Genomic DNA, 16,040 nt, shown 5'->3' with positions numbered 1-16,040 from the left:
ACTGTCAGCTTCTTTCCATATGGCCCCAGGTTCCCTTCTCACTCAAGTGAAGATGTTGTTGTCAGCAGAGCACCTCTTTGCCCAGCTACCCACCAGCCTTCACTTCCAGTCACACCTGCCAGTTATTGAGGTCTCTGACTGTTTGCTTTCCGACTGTTAGAGCAATAATGAAATGCGTTTAACTAATTTCGGTAAGAGCATATGCTTCTGTTGCTGAGTGTTAATGCACATCATCTGGAAGATGGCAGTTTACAGCAACAAAGGCTTAATCTAAATTTTGAAATACACTAAAGCAATGATTATTGATTCCTCAAAGCACTTCAGCAGATGGATACATTTAAACATGTGGGTTAGTCATCCCAGTGATGTCGCTAGTGGTACTGAAGACAATGGAAACATTCATGTGCTTAAATCTATGCAAGTGCTGTACCTTACAGCTTGATCCTACAGGGCGTGGAGTGCTCTTCCACCAAAATGCTTAAATACACATGCAACATTTTGTATACCAGCAGTCCCAGTGTCTTAGAGTAACTCACATGCTTCAGTGCTCTTCTGGACTGGGGATGCTGAGGGCACATGCAGACAAATGGGCACGTGCAGTATGTGGTGCTGCAAACCATATGCATCGCATATGCAGGCGTTTGCCGTGCTTGGCAGCATGGCAGGTTTTTTTTGACATTGGGAGATCCTGGTGTCCAAAAAAACCTGCGACTGGAAAAAAACGAGGTGGTGCATATGGCGTCGGAGTGTGCTGCCTGAAACCGGAGCCTGGCTGGCCAGATCCACGCTCCAGCTGCCAGCCAGGCTCTGCATGCTGGATTGCTGCTGCTGAAGCCCCAGGAAGCACCCAGAACCCCAGGTAAGACTGCTGGGGCCAGCCCAGGTGCTGGCCTCAGCCTCCCCTACCCCACCCAGGGCAACTTGCCGTGTGCCAGAGCATGTGTGCATGAGCATTCCTCAGGGACAAGTAGCAGCGACACAACTACGTGCTGCTGCTATTTGTCTCCAGGAAAACGCACGTGCGTGTTCATCTGGACACACCCTGAATGTTCAGTATTTTATGGAATTGGGCCCGCAAGGAGTGAATTGCCTTGTCTGTTGTGACAGTTGCTCTGCATTTCTCATGGAGGTCTCTAGGGAGGGATACATCTCTGAGATGTATTAATGCAGTGTTGTAGAAACCAATAGGCATTCCTTTAAGCATTGCATGCATTCATTCTCTGTGAACAGTTTTTCCTGGGTTAAGTCCCAGATAACGAGGTATCATATAATGAATCATTATGTGGTTAAGGGAAATACAGTTTTTCGTTGCAAGACATTCTATTATGCATTGCAAGTAAGCGCTGTGTTGTCAAGAAAAACAAATAAGGATGCTTAATAGCACAGGTCCTGAGCAATACATAAGAGGGAAGTGTCTGGCTGTTTCAGAATACGCGTCCAGATTTAATTGGAACCTTCATGATGGGACAATTTAATGTTGCCGTTTGTCTCCTCCTTGCTGACAATTTCAAATTCTTTTCAAGCTGTCATGAGAGGAACGCACCTTCCCTCTTTACATCCCCTCCCTCCCAAGTCTGTGAAAATCCTGCAGGAAATAAAAGCCCATTTTCACCCTCATCTAATATCTACAGGGAAAGAAGATGGCCATTTGCACTGACAACATAACAGATGTCACTCTAAAGGATATGGTGGCTGAATCAGAAGATGATTCAAACTTCATGGGAGCTTTTGTGTGCCAGTCTACCATCATCCCATCTGACAGCAAGGGGTTCAGGACAGCCCTGGCTCTGCAGTCCAACAGTCTTGCTGATGCATTTTTAGGTATGTGGTTTTGTCTTTTGCTTCTTTGCACTTAATACACACTCTACAGATTGGTCATCTACAAATAAGAGAAGGGGCAACACTGCTTCACGGTCTAATCCCATCAGTGACATTTTCCCAGCACCTCTGTGGACAAGGCACCCCATGTTGTGTGGCAATCGTATTTTCCCTTTCTCTGATCCTTGAGAAGATGCACTCCTCAGCTCTTGATAGGCAAGTTAGGCTCAAGGCATAACAGGTTCCTACTTTTTTCAGGCAAAAGAGAGCACAGGACCAGATAACACAATACAGAAACAAAAGAGGAAGCGCCTCTCAGACTGTTTTAAGCAAGCTTTCTTGAAGATGCTTGGTAGGGGAAATAGAGATGGTAGTTTGGAGAAGAAACCTGTGCATAGCTTTGTCCTCCCGGGAGCAGACCAGAAAGGTAGTTAGAGGCACAATTCAGTCCTGGACTCCCCTTTCCTGTAGGGGAGAATTAAATAGCTCCTGATCTATACCATCCTCTTGCTGCTGTTCCCAGCCTGTCAACTGTGCTTTGGAAAATGATGCAAGTCAGGCAGGCTGTCTGTCACCCACTCCCATACTCAGGAGGCTGTGACCTGGGCTAGGGACAGAAGTTACATATAAGCTGGTTTAAGTAATCAGATACTGGTTTAAACCTGTAACAGAACAGATGTTTAGTGCACATAAGCTAGTTTCAAAATGGCTGAAACTGGTTTAAGATAAACCTGGTTGAATGTAGTATCAGACTTAACTGACTTGGGTTGTCAGTTAAGTCTGATACTTCTGTCCCAGCCCCCTTCCTGGTTCAAGTTAAATCACAGTCCCCCAGCATCCTAGCATGCTTTGCAGCCCTAGGGTGGGTTGTGCTGTCTGCTCCAGCAGAGAAGCAGGGTGGGGGCAGAAGCAGGGATTGCTTCCCCCTAGGCAAATCCCGTCTGAGGGCTGGGGCCAGGGAGGGCTTTAAAACCCTCTTTCCCAAGTACAGAGGTGCCCTATCCTGCTAAACTTACTGCTGGCTGCAACTGTGAACTACAAATCCCAGAGGCACCTGGAAGTAGGACAAGGAAGTGATGAGCAACCCTGCAGAGTTCTGCTGTTGTGATTCTGGATTGCAAATCTCAGAGATCTTGGGGGCAGCAGGAAGAGGAAGTGAACACACAGCCCATGGTGGCTATGTGCCAGAGGCATGCTCTGGTGCTCCCTGGCTTCTGGCCTAAGCCGCTGCAGGCTTGTGGCTGCATTTCCTGAATCCAAAGTGACTATCTGTTCAGCTGTTTCTCAGTTTAATCTCTGCAGCTCAGACTAACTTGCAAAGACTAAATCAGTTCAGCCTTGGGCTTTCTGACTGTCTGTACTTAGCCATGGAGACTGCTGTCCCTTGTACTGCCCTGTTTGTGTTCGTCTGTGTGTTTATAGTACAGGAGACCAAGTGGTAATTTTAAGGACATGAGAAGAAAAAAGTAGGAACACAATGTTGTTTTTTTCTTTGCAGAGAATATGACTTCTTCCATCTACAAAATATGTACTGTGTTTTTAAGAGTCTATGCCTGGAAAGGAGCATGAGACCACAGACTCTTACTTGTCACTAGTTTTTCACATATTGAACTCAATAATTTGTGTTTGACCATAGTGTATTGTGAGATATGTGAATGTGTTGAATCTGCATGTGTGACTCTTCAGTTACTTTCTATTGAATCTGTTCATGCCAATGCATATATAATTTTACTTTATATTTACAATATATTCTGTGCCTGCCAGTCTGGCAGCACTCTTTCCCCCACTTGCGGCTGGAGTCCTTTATCTGTGAATGCCTTGGACAAACATAACATATATCTTCCAAAAAGGTGTCCAATCTCATATCGAAGCTGTCAAGCAATGGATAATACGCACCACTCCTTACATCATCCAACCCAGCAGAGTAGGCACGCTAGGAAAAGCACCTATCAGAGAGGGTTAAACACCCTTGCTATTTAAAAAAACACAAAACAAAACAAAAGGTGTGCCTTATTTCCAGTTGGAAGTTGTCTGCCTTCCTCTTCCAGATGTTGATACTTTTTTATGTTTCTCTCTATTAAAAACTGTCCCCACCCTTAGAGTAAGTACATTTACATTGTGTCCCCAGATACACATGCCATGCCTACCTGCCCCTGTTCACACATGCTAAACCCAAACACGCGGTGGTGAAGCTACTCTGGGGCATCCCATGAAGCTGCTCAAGTGCCAGAGACAGAGGCATTGAGAATGGCCATGTGGTAAGACCCCCAGAAATTTGGCATGAAACCACTCTGGGTTTGGCAAATGCAAGTGGATGGGGCATGCTTGAGATTGTCCCCCCACTAAAATTTTAGGGGAGAGACAATATAGACGTCCCTTTCAATGCTGTAGTCAATATGCACTCTTTGCTTTGATGAACTGAACAGATCAAGCTCTAAGTCTGTCACTAGAAATCTTTTTTTCCTCCCCTTAGAGCATTTTTGTGACTCTTTTGCATTCTTTCCAGTGTTTGAACATACAGTTCTCATGTCCATATTTTTAAAATGGTGATGAGTTTTAGTGCTTGTCTCACCTCTTTACCCCCATTCACTGCATCCTTCTTTATCTCGTGTCTGTGTTACTCCTCCCTGCCACATCATGGCATTGGAAGCTCCTGTTGACTTGCTTGTGCTGCTCTTTTGTGGCCTGCCTTCCTCATTCTTATGTACGTTTGTTTTAAAACACATTTTATTTGAGCTGGCCCATCCTCTCTAATGATCCAGACTATTCTGTATTACTCTGTCCTCATCAGTACTTACAGCTCTGGCAATCTTTGTGCCCTCCACAAATTTTATCAGTAGAGATTTATTAACTTCCAGATCACTGATGAAATTGTTGTATGAAATTGTGCCCAATATCAATGGCAGTAGAAACACTCCATTGGACTATAATTTCCCATTGACAACCACTTTTTGACATCTCTAAGTTTGCAGCTTTTTAATTCATTAATATGTACTTTATTTGACAGTATATTGTTTTGTTTTAAATCATGTGTTGAACAGTAGTAAGTTAAATACTTTATGAAAAAAAATTACTTCTCTGTAGTTTTCTTTATCAGCCAATCTTATCAAAGAATGGAATTAGGGTTGTTTTATCTGTTTCCCATAAAATCATGTTGATTGCCCTTAATTATATTCATCACTTTTAGATCTTCTCTGATTGAGTGCTCTGCCATCTGCAGATTATTTGCTTCTGGATTGATGTCAGGCTAACCAGCCAATCACCAAGTTTTCCTACTAGCACTTAAATATTGACATAGTATTACTACTCTTCCAGGCTTCCAGGATTTCCCCAGCATCCTAAGATGTGTTTAAAATGAATATCAGGCTAGATAGGTCCTCAGCCAACTCTGCTAGGGCTCCCACATCTAAGTTACCATGGCTGAGTGATTCATAAGCATTTGTGCTCTGTAGATGCTAATTAACATCCTTCTTAGTTACTAATAGACTTCATCATCCTGTTTCTTTCCAAACAGAGACCAAAAATATTTATGAAGCATTTCTGTCTTTTCTGTGAGTGATTAACAAAGTAACTGTCTCTATTATGGTAACAGTCTTCTAATATCAGTAGGTTTGCTTTTCCTGATGTACTTAATTACCTCCTTTTTGCCCTTTAGTGCTGTCGCCAGCCCTGATGGCTTTTTAATATCTTTAGTTTCCTTTAGTACTTCTCTGTTTTTCCTAATTTTTATATTTTAATTGATTTATCTATGTCCCTTTTTTCTTGTTAGTTGTATCCCATTTTTTTATTTCAAATTGCTGCCTTCACTTAGTACAGAAGTTGGGCTTTTTGGCAAAGTTGCTTATTTAGGAATCGCAGGCTTTTTGGCCATCTAATAATAATCAGTTTGTTTTCAAGGAATTCTTATTTCCATTCACATTTCTCTCTCATTTTGTCCTCCTAGTCAGTTTTTCTCATAATTCTTCTCAGTTTGGGAAATGAGTTTTTCTGAAGCATCAAGTATATACATACAAACCTGCGTGCCTAAATTATACAGTTAGGACACACCTTGGTTTGCCCATATTAAATGAAATCTGATCGTGATCCATAGACAAATTTTCTGTCCAGTGATTGGTTCATCTTCATCTGACATAACAGAGTCCAAAGCAGTGTTACCTTTTGTTGGGACCAGTGTATTTTGGGTGATATAATTATCAACTATAACATTTAGAAAATCTAAAAATATTTTACTACTGGCTTCATGGGATCTCCAGCATGCGTGTTGAAAATGAAGCTCTGCCCCATAATAATAAAGTTTTTCTTACCTCACCACCAGATGTTCGTGGAGTAGCATCCCATTTGATGAGCTGTAGCAAACCCGAGCCTTCCCCCCTTTTGAGGGTTTTGTCAGTCATCTTATAAATCCATGTGCATGTGGAATCCTTAGTTATCAATGACTAGCATAATCAATGGCATCTGCAATATAGATTGCTGGCCTTGTACCTCAATGATCTGTTCTATCCTTTTAGATATTTTTAACAATCTAACCGTGAGAGTTAACCCAGCAGGTTTCAGTCAAGTTTATCTGTTGTTTTCCTCATTACTAAGACTTTCTGATTCCTCGGGCTTCTTATCCACACTCCTCAGAGACTCCTCAGCAGCTGAAATATTTCTTCTATTGACCTTCGTTGCCATCTTAGCACCCTACTTGTATGCTGGCCTTCTGGTTGCTCCTGATAGTCTCCAGCAGAAAATGAGCAACTCCCTCCCCCATATGAAAGTCAGCCTTTTGTTGTCCTATTCGGCCAGATCCCTCTCCTTCTGGAGTGGCTCAGTGTTTCATAAAACCAAACCTTTCGCACCAGTCATGCAACCAGCAGTTTACCTCCAAATTGTCTTCTCTTTCTCATGGGACTAGAAGGATTTCTAAGAAGGTTGCTTGGATTTTCTCTGGGTTAGCTCCCTTCCAAGATCCCTGCAGCCTGTAGTTTCATGTGATACTGTATTATTTATTCCACTGCATATCATAAAAAACTTTCCATATGGCTTTGTAAGTCTATGCAATCTTTCTGTTGCATTTGGAATTTCTGTTCCAGGGGACTGCACACTGACTTGTCTCTTTCCGCCCAGAATTGCCTGTCCTTTGAAGGAAGACAGCACTCATTTAGGTCCTGTATCTGGCATCCTCCTTACAAAGCTGTAAATTCACATAAAAAAATGAAGACTGTTTTTTACACTTTGCTTTATCAATGATCGAGTTTATATTAAGATTATGTAATGTATTTTATCTAATTATGTTTTGTAATTATTAAAATTATATAACGCATTTTATCTTATAGGCTTGTACCTTGTCTGAAAGAGACAAAAATCTGTAGAGTTCACTTATATTAAAAGATAGCACTTAACACAAAGTTACTGGATGAGTTCATGCCTAGAAGTCAAGTACCATCCGTTGAAAACATGTAGACTGTGAAAGCACAGTACATGAATCCTCCAAAAATCTCATTCTTAACCTGTTTCTTGTTTCTTTCGGCTATTATTTTAGGAGCTACAGTGGAAACCACATTGGAAAATATTAGCATGAAAACAGAAATGTTTCCACCTTCTCCAAGGAAAATACCTGATGTGCATTTCTTTTACAAGTAGGTGGAAAATTCTACTTTGGAGGTACATCAATGATTTTTGTTTGTTTAATGGAAGAGTAGTCTTAGACAGAAGATCCTTAAGGCACTCATCCAGTCTCTGGCTAATGCTGAGAGAAGTGTTGATGACAAGCCTAGGACATCAGTAAACACCATTGCCTGTACAAATCTGAGTCAGTTTTGAGCACACAGAGTGGAACCAGAGCCATGATTTCTCTAGGTGCTATATTATATCTTAGTTTTTTTGGCATGGTTTTTCCTTCATTTGCTTTGAAACATTTATGGCAGTAGAAACCCCTGTATATTTGCATTCATGTTTCCAAAACTGAAACAGGGGAAAAAAATCACTTGATTCAGACTTGCCCAGATCATACCAGCTTCTTCCTGTTTTTCATATTCGTCTGGGTAATATTATAGCCAACGGCCATACTTTGGCTCAGATTATTATGCTGTACTGCGTAATGGGGCAGTGAGTTCTGGTCTCCGAGGCATGCCCAACTTCTGCTATTTCAGGGAAGAGTCGTTTGCAGCTTCTTGGGTTTTTAGTAACTCTCAGACCATACTGCTTACGGCTATCATTTTCTAATCATTTGATTTTGGCATGGGAAGAAGCTGTTCCTCTGTGAAGAGTCCCTGAAATGCACCTTTTTAAAGTATGCAGGGATGTAAAATGATTATATAATCAGTTATAAATTGTCTCGTTCCTCCTTTCATCTGACAATGGCAAAGAACAGTGAGGTGTGACAGTATCTCTAGAGCTGTACCTATACATATGCGGGCAGATATGTCTTGAAGCTGTGTGTTTACTTTTATGTATTTAAATACAAATACTGTGCATCTAAAGTACAAATACTGCACAACACATATCTAGTGAAAATGAACTAAATATTTATTGCAGGTTTTGTTTTATTTTGGATTAGGTCTTCCACAGTTACAACCTCTTGTGAAAATGGACGTGCAACCATTGTGACAATGAGATGTGACCCCTCCAAACCCAATCAGGGCGATATTTCAGTTCCCAGGTATTTAATTATTTGTATTATAATAATGCCGAGTGTCCCCACTTCCTTTAAGCAAAATCTGAAGGGCAGGGCTGTCCAGCTTCTAGGCCACTGGGGGCCATGCTAGCAGGGGCTGTATGCTGTGCAGAACACACCAGGTGAGCCATTGGCCACTAGGCTGCTCAGGCGTTCTTCCTGGTTGTTCTGGGGGCAGAGGGGGATGGGACTGGCTGCTGGGCAGGAGCCTGGGAGCTGCATTTTAACAACTTGCAGATTGCATGCAACCCACAGGCCACGAATTGCACAGCCCTGCTTTAGGGGGTAGACGGACAAAATACACATACCATTGAAATGGGCATTTCACCAGTGTCAAAGCAGCAGCAGACAGAGAACGCAGATCGTTAAGTCATCACCCAGTCCAATCCAGTTACCTCTGAAAGAGTCGGGGGTAAAACTCTAGTGGGTGTAAGCTACCAAAGTTTAGGTTTCACCTAGTGGCATTTATCGCACAGTAGCCGCTTGTGAAACAAATAGGCTGTCACTTGCTCTCCACCACTGAGTGGTGAGGTGCAGTAGTAGTCAGATATTGTGGGGGAGACCCCAGGATTCCTCCACATCTGTCCTTTTCTGAACCCCATGTTGTTTTACATTGATGTATAAAGCCAAGATTGATTTCACCAGGGTACTTTTTCACCCTGTTCCTTAGTCACCTTATGCAAGTACTGTGAAACACTCCATCATCTCTTACTAATCAGAGGCCCATGTTCGTTTCATCCAGATGAGTATCCAGGCCACAGCATCTCCCGGTGAACTGGATGCTGCTTAGTCTTGCTGTTATGGTCCTGCAGAAGCCCTTTCCTTTTGCTGTTAGGCATATTCTGTGACCACCTGACAGATTGGGCCTCTGTGGAAACATAGGTGGAATTTATGCAGCTTCCCCAGCCAGCCTGTAATGCATCTAGGATGGAGTTAGGTGCCTAGCTGCTCAAAGAGGATCTTCTAGTCTAGCCTTCCCCTCTCTGCATGGAACTGCAGGATCACTCTTAGACTGCACCTCTGAGCTGCAGCTCTCTGTTACCAGCTGTGTTGATCTGCCCAGCCCAACTATGCTTAGCATCTGCAAGCCCCTTTTTTCTCTATGAGTCTGTGACAACAGCTGATTAAAACAACTCAATAACACTTTAAAATAAAGTATTATGCATCATTTCCCCCCAAATACAGCCAGAAGCAAGATGGGCCAAAACAGATAATACATAACCCAAGGGACACATAATATTTATTAAAAACAAGTAACCTTCCCCACCACTAGCTCTCTTGTTCTCCACACACAGCATTTAGTATTGGGTAAAGTAGTACTTTTATTTATAACAAAAATCGGTGAATTCTTTGCTGCTTGTTATAACCTAAGCAAGGTAGTATTCAGGAAAGAGGTCTACTGGTGTCCTTGATATGTATGAAGAGAAAATAGTCTGTAATTGAGAGAGAAAGTTCTAAAGTAGCAAAATCAAGGCATGAGATTGGGCTTTTAGCTCCCTGGTCCACCAGAAATGGGCAACTAGATTTCAAAGTCACAGTGCAAGTCCCTTATGAGTCCACGTTTCTACAGTAACTGTGTTCCACACTTTCCTAAACGAGTTGCTTATTAGCTGTGATTGCATTTAATTGTTATAAATCTAGCTGCTGGGAATAAAAATTGAGTGAGCATCATGGCATTGCAAGTAATATTTTGTTTTGTTAACTGAATATTAAAATGGCACTTCTGTATTCTCAGACTTGTGGAAAGGAAGTTGTCTGTTCAGTAGGCTGGGAAACGTCCTTCTGGCATTTAACTATTATAGAGCATGTCCACCACATATGGAAGAAATCACCCAAAACATCACAATTAGATCAGTAGGAAGCAGACTCTAGCCACCCCATATGGAACAGCCAGCCAGCTGCAAAAGAAAAGCGATAAGGGGTTTTACACTGTACCTTTATACTGTTTGAGGAGTCTGAGACTGGGCCTGACGACAGATCTCCACAATATGTTGAAGATCTGGAAATCAGCATCTCTCCTCCCTCAGTTTCAGGGTGGTGGTGGTGGTGATGGTGGCAATGAGATTACTTCCAATTGGGCTATCCAACAATACTTGCTCACAGCAGGGCATGTGGCCTGTGAGGGAGGTGATCTGCAGCCCTTGGGCTTCCCCTGGCTGCCATTCCCCCCTCACCGCTGGCTGCTGCTGCCAAAGTCTGCAGGCTCTCCCTCTCTTCTCCGGTCTTCACCTCCTGTGCCTGTCACAGGGTGTGAGGCATGGCAGGGTGGTGCATCCTGCAGTGCTGGGGGAGCCCATGGCACAGTGCAGCAAGGGAGTCTGCAGCTAAGGAGGTGTTGAGGAGCCGCTTGTCCACACAATGCCAGAAGACTTTGCAGCTCGGGAGATGAGGAGGGAGGGGGGCATGGCCCTCTTGTGTGGCCCCCATGGCACGTGGACCCTGCTGGTGTCTTCACCATCTCTGACTTACAGTACTGGAGCACTGGGGTCTCGTTTCTGTTTCATGCAAGTATCTGTAACTGTAGTGAGACATTACTAGAAAAATACATGGGGACAAAACTGATCTTTGGTGAAGCATTTGCTGCCTGTGGATTGGTCAGAATCGGTCAGATCTGGATTTGTCTGTGAAGCTACAATAGTGATGGGTTCTCTCCAAATAAACATTTTTTCTTGCAATGTATAAGATTTCTCCTATAAGCATAGCTTTTTGCTAATGATATCAATGAAGTTACATCAAGCATAAACTTGACACACTCTTTTTAGCACAAAGACATTTATTTTTCAACTCTTCTAAAAAAAATACTTTATAAAAACATTCTGAGGCACTGGAGCAGAGACCTCTATAACTTTGCTAGCTAGGGTTTTCTGTGGAAGTTATGCTGAAATCTAGCTATAATTTTGACAGTTTTTTCAAATCCATTTTTCTTTATGAGGCAGTGGTGTGTACTCTAACTCTCTAGAGCTTTCTGTTAGTCACGGCAAGCAGCAGAGCACAAAGCTAAAATTGCTTAGCCCAGGTTTTTCAGAAGTGAGAACTGACTTTGGTTGTCTCGATTCTGGAGTGTGTGGGTGGAGACATCCCAGAATCATTGCCCGTGTCTGAAAAAGTGGGGCTTCTTTATACAGCAGCTTGTAACAGCTAGTCTCAGCCAATGAATGTGCCCATTCCTGTCACCCTAATTATCTGGAACACCTGACAAAGATGCACTCAAATACAAGCACTTAGAGTGAGTGTGTAAACCAAACATATGAAATCAGCAGGGATCCTGGTTTTCTCTGATTTTAAAAAATACCCAATTTTTGGGTTAAAAAAAGTAACCCAAAATCCACATTTTCCATGATGAAAATGAACCACCACTATATATATATATATATCTCTATATCTATATATCTATATATAAAAAAATAGGTGTATGTGTGTATATATATTAGGTATGTGTATATTATATATATGTGTGTGTGTGATGTGTATATATATGAAACACTACTATACCTATCTATCTATGTATTAGTGGTGGTTCATTTTCATCATGGGAAAATGTGGATTTTGGGTTACTTTTTATAACCCCAAAATTGGGGATTTTTTTTTAAATTGGAGAATACCAGGATCCCTGCACATCAGAAATGGATGCAACCAAAACAGCTTAAAATATGTAAAATATGAGATGATGTGAAATCCATGTTCTTTACTGCACAGGTGTCAACAATGACTGGTGAAGTAACAATTACTGTTAATGATTATTCCACTAATCATGCAATTTTGCAGTCTGCTAGGGCTTCCTATTTCACAGCTCCTACTGCTCTGCCTTTGTACCTGGGACGCTCATTGTAATTTTCACTGGCTGGCTGGGACTGGCCTCTGAAATCTGGGCTGTCCCAGCCAAACCAGAACATATGGTCACCCTTAATATGTTCATCTTAAAATGATTTTAAGGGTATTTCCAAAAGGTAACCTAACAACCTAAAAAGATCACAGATCTACCTCACACAGTATTCCATATCTCACGGTGACAGACCATGGCTACTAAGGAGATTAGATTGGCACAATTGGTGAGAATCTGACTTTATCAGTAATTTTGCAAATCTGGAATAAATCCATTAACTTCAGTATAGGTTTAAGTTCTATTTCATTCTGTTCAGTAGAAGTTCTTGTATCACACTCATAATCACACTATTATTTCCAGAAATTTGACATCGAAGTCACTTTTTAAATTTGACACAAGGTGTTCCGTTGCCTGCAAAATTTTTCCCTGGGAATTTTGATTTTTTTTTTTAAATATTGAATTAGTGAAGGGTAATTTGTTGTAATGGTCATTAGCAGCCTTCAGCAATAGGCTGGCTGTACAGGAGGTGGGCCGTTTCTCCATCCCCTAGGATAGACATCTGTGCCACAAATGGTAACCAAGCTTTGCTTTGCTTTTCTCCCAGCTTGTGCCCTGCCGGCACCTGTGATGGATGCACATTTTACTTCATGTGGGAAAGTGCTGAAGCCTGCCCTTTGTGCATGGAGCATGACTACCATGAGATTGAGGGAGCTTGCAAAAAAGGATTTCAGGTATGAGGCTGATGCCTGATAAATAATCAAACAGGATGGTTTTGTGGAGCTGTTGGCCACTGTTGAACTGCCTCTGTCAGCACCACAGGATTCTGCACCAGCATGCACAGTGCGGTGTTGTAGCGCTCCCTGATTCTCCAGCTCTCTGAAGTGTTTTCTAGGCTATCATAAGTTGGTCCTTTAGTTCAGGGTCCTTCATGTCAAGTCTGTGCTACCACATCTGAGAGGCATACCAAGTTCCTTTGTTGCCCTTAAGTTGCAGCGGCACCCAGGGGCGTGCTTGAGGCTCTGGGTGGTGTCCAGGACCTAGGTGGTAAAGGCAGGGGCTCTCAGGTCCTGACAGCAGCTGGGATCTAGTTCTGCAGAGAGGAAAAGACCATGGTGAAGCCAGAGCCAGTCTAGATGCCTGACAGCTATGTGGGAAGGTGTCCCCACCTCTCTTTTGAGAGGTGCTACCAAATGCCATGCTGAGTGAAGAAACACAACTTCTAATTTGGCGGCAGCAGGGGGACACCCCGCTATCTTCACCTCCTGCTTCTTTCTCTCTCAGCACTTATCTAGCAGGACCCAAGAACCACCTTGATGTTGCTACCCAATTCCCAGCCGCTTCTCACACAGCCGTAGCTTGTAGCTGCTAGATTAGCAGAGTAACTGCTTCTGTTCTAGGATTCCCCCAAGCCTCAGTTCCAGCACCCCTATCTTTGTCAGTGCCTAGGGCTCATGCCCCCATCACCGACGCCTCTAGTAAGCTACTGCCATATACCCTCCCACATGCCACACATCTCTTCCCTGCCTTCCCCAATCCACTCTCTATGCTGAGTAAGATGGAGGGCTACAGACACAGGTTGGCAGCAGGAAATCCTTGTTCACAGAGGAATTATTTTTGGGGTATTTATGACCAGTTTATGGCCCCTTAATGCCATCTTAGTGGGGAAAATGTATGCAGTGAAGTGCAGTCTGACTCTGATTTGACCAAAAAAATGAGAAGACTTGTTAAAGAGTAAGTATCTCCTCTCTCCAGGTACCCTCTCTCTTAAACATCTTGTTATCTTCTCAGACTATCCAACATGAGTCTCTGAATTTGAGCCACTTTTTCATATCCTCTCATTCTCTTTCTAGGAAATCCTGTATGTATGGAATGAGCCAAAGCAGTGCATCAAAGGGGTTTCCTTGCCGGAGAAAAGGATCAGTACCTGTGAAACAGTGGACTTCTGGTTAAAAGTTGGAGCAGGTGTTGGGGCGTTCACAGCTGTCCTACTCATAGCCTTGACCTGCTACTTCTGGAAGAAGAATCAGAAGTAAGTGTTAAGCACTGAGGTAACATGAGCCAAAACTCACTGAGATCTCTGGAAAGGCTCTGATTCCTGTGCACTTTGGAACAGCATAGGAAAGGCCAACTTGAATCATCTCTAGTTTTTTGTCTCTAACAGAAAGATAACACAAATCCCAAAGTAGGCAAGGATGGAATAATATGCCAGTGCGGATATTCCTCTTAACCCCTGATAGTTAAAGATTTTTTAAGCCCTGATGTAATATATATTTATGAAGTCATAGATTTTCAGGCCAGAAAGAACCATTGGAATCATCTACCTGTATCTACTGATTCCTGCCTTAAGCTTACAGTTTCAGTTTGATTAAGAGTAGTGGTTCCTAGACTGTGACCCCCATACAAGGCCATTAGGATCCAATGGCTTTCTCTCGATAAATGGGTGTCTTGAGAAATTTTGAGTGTTGACAGTGATCCATTAGTCTAAAACAGGCTTGTCCAACATGTGGCCCTCCAAGCTGTTTTCTGAGGCCCGAGGTGCTGCGATGGGAAACGAAAGTAAACACTACTTTCATTGCGGGGGGGAGGAGGGGATGATGTGACATTGCTTCCTGTGAGGTCTTTGAATATGGCTCGCCAGCCCACTGGTTGATAAAAAGTTCATGATCCGGCCCCACTTTCAAAAAGTTTGGACACCCCGGTCTAAAAAGACTAGGAACCACTGACATAGAGGGATACATGGATCTTGATTTAAAGACTTTATGGGGTTTGCTCTAGTTTGCAAAATAGAAAGTTCTCGGCATGTTTCTTATTTCTGGTTCTTAAAATATAACTTCCAATTCTGAAGAAATGCCTAACAATTAACTTGGAGGAGTAGCTGCAGATAAAATTATGAAGATCTGCACTGTCTGCATAATGCTAGAATATGGGACATTGAGCAGGCGAAAAAAAAGAAACCATAATTGTCCGTGTTTATACCTTTAGGCTGGAGTATAAATATTCCAAATTAGTGATGACAGCAAACTCAAAAGAGTGTGAGCTCCCAGCTGCTGACAGCTGTGCTATCATGGAAGGGGAAGATAACGAAGAGGAAATAGTATATTCAAATAAACAGTCACTTCTGGGAAAGCTCAAATCATTGGCAACAAAGGTGAGCATTATTATTTATTAGGAATGTTGAAAATGATTGTGTAGCGGTGCTACTTTTAATAGCACTTCAGAAACCTGCAAATGCACATTTCATTGTCGCCATAGTGATTCCATTGAAATCACTGGAATTGTTTATGGAAGTAAGCATTGCCAGCTTTTCCCTAAACACCTTTGTTGTAAGGATCCTCATAATGTGGACCACATCTGAAAAGAGATTGATGGACACCTCCATCTTGACACTTGCCAGAGTCACCTCTCTTTAAATGCTATCCCTGAAGCTATGACATTAGTCCTTTTCCATAGAAATTTAATATGCAGAAAGCAAAGTGTGCCCAGTCAATTCTCTGTGGAGTATAAATATTCCAAATGAACGATGACAGTGTGACCTTCCAGCTACTGACAGCCATTGTATCATGGAAGGGGAAGATAATGAAGGAGAGCAGCAGCTGCTGATGCTGTTTCATAGACCTTTGCTAATCTAGGGCCCCCTCTACACGTGCAGGTAAAGGCATAGTTTCATAGTTTCATAGTAGCTAGAGTCGGAAGGGACCTAGGTAGATCATCTAGTCCGACCCCCTGCCTTGGCAGGAAAGA

General features: G+C 42.6%; 1 protein-coding gene across 1 annotated transcript in view; it reads left to right on the top strand.

Annotated features, from left to right (window-relative positions):
* KIAA1324L (KIAA1324 like) overlaps positions 1-16,040 on the top strand; it is a 159,487-nt gene that overhangs the window by 133,820 nt on the left and 9,627 nt on the right. The window contains exons 16-21 of the mRNA XM_019543655.1: positions 1,632-1,821; positions 7,343-7,439; positions 8,360-8,461; positions 12,904-13,030; positions 14,150-14,328; positions 15,282-15,447. Of these exons, the coding sequence (XP_019399200.1) occupies positions 1,632-1,821; positions 7,343-7,439; positions 8,360-8,461; positions 12,904-13,030; positions 14,150-14,328; positions 15,282-15,447 (861 nt within the window). The remainder of the gene's footprint in view (positions 1-1,631; positions 1,822-7,342; positions 7,440-8,359; positions 8,462-12,903; positions 13,031-14,149; positions 14,329-15,281; positions 15,448-16,040) is intronic.

The sequence above is a fragment of the Crocodylus porosus genome, unplaced genomic scaffold, assembly GCF_001723895.1.
Source record: "Crocodylus porosus isolate Cpor-Errol unplaced genomic scaffold, CroPor_comp1, whole genome shotgun sequence".
Lineage (NCBI taxonomy): Eukaryota > Metazoa > Chordata > Crocodylia > Crocodylidae > Crocodylus > Crocodylus porosus.
This window is presented reverse-complemented; position numbering and strand designations above follow the sequence as displayed.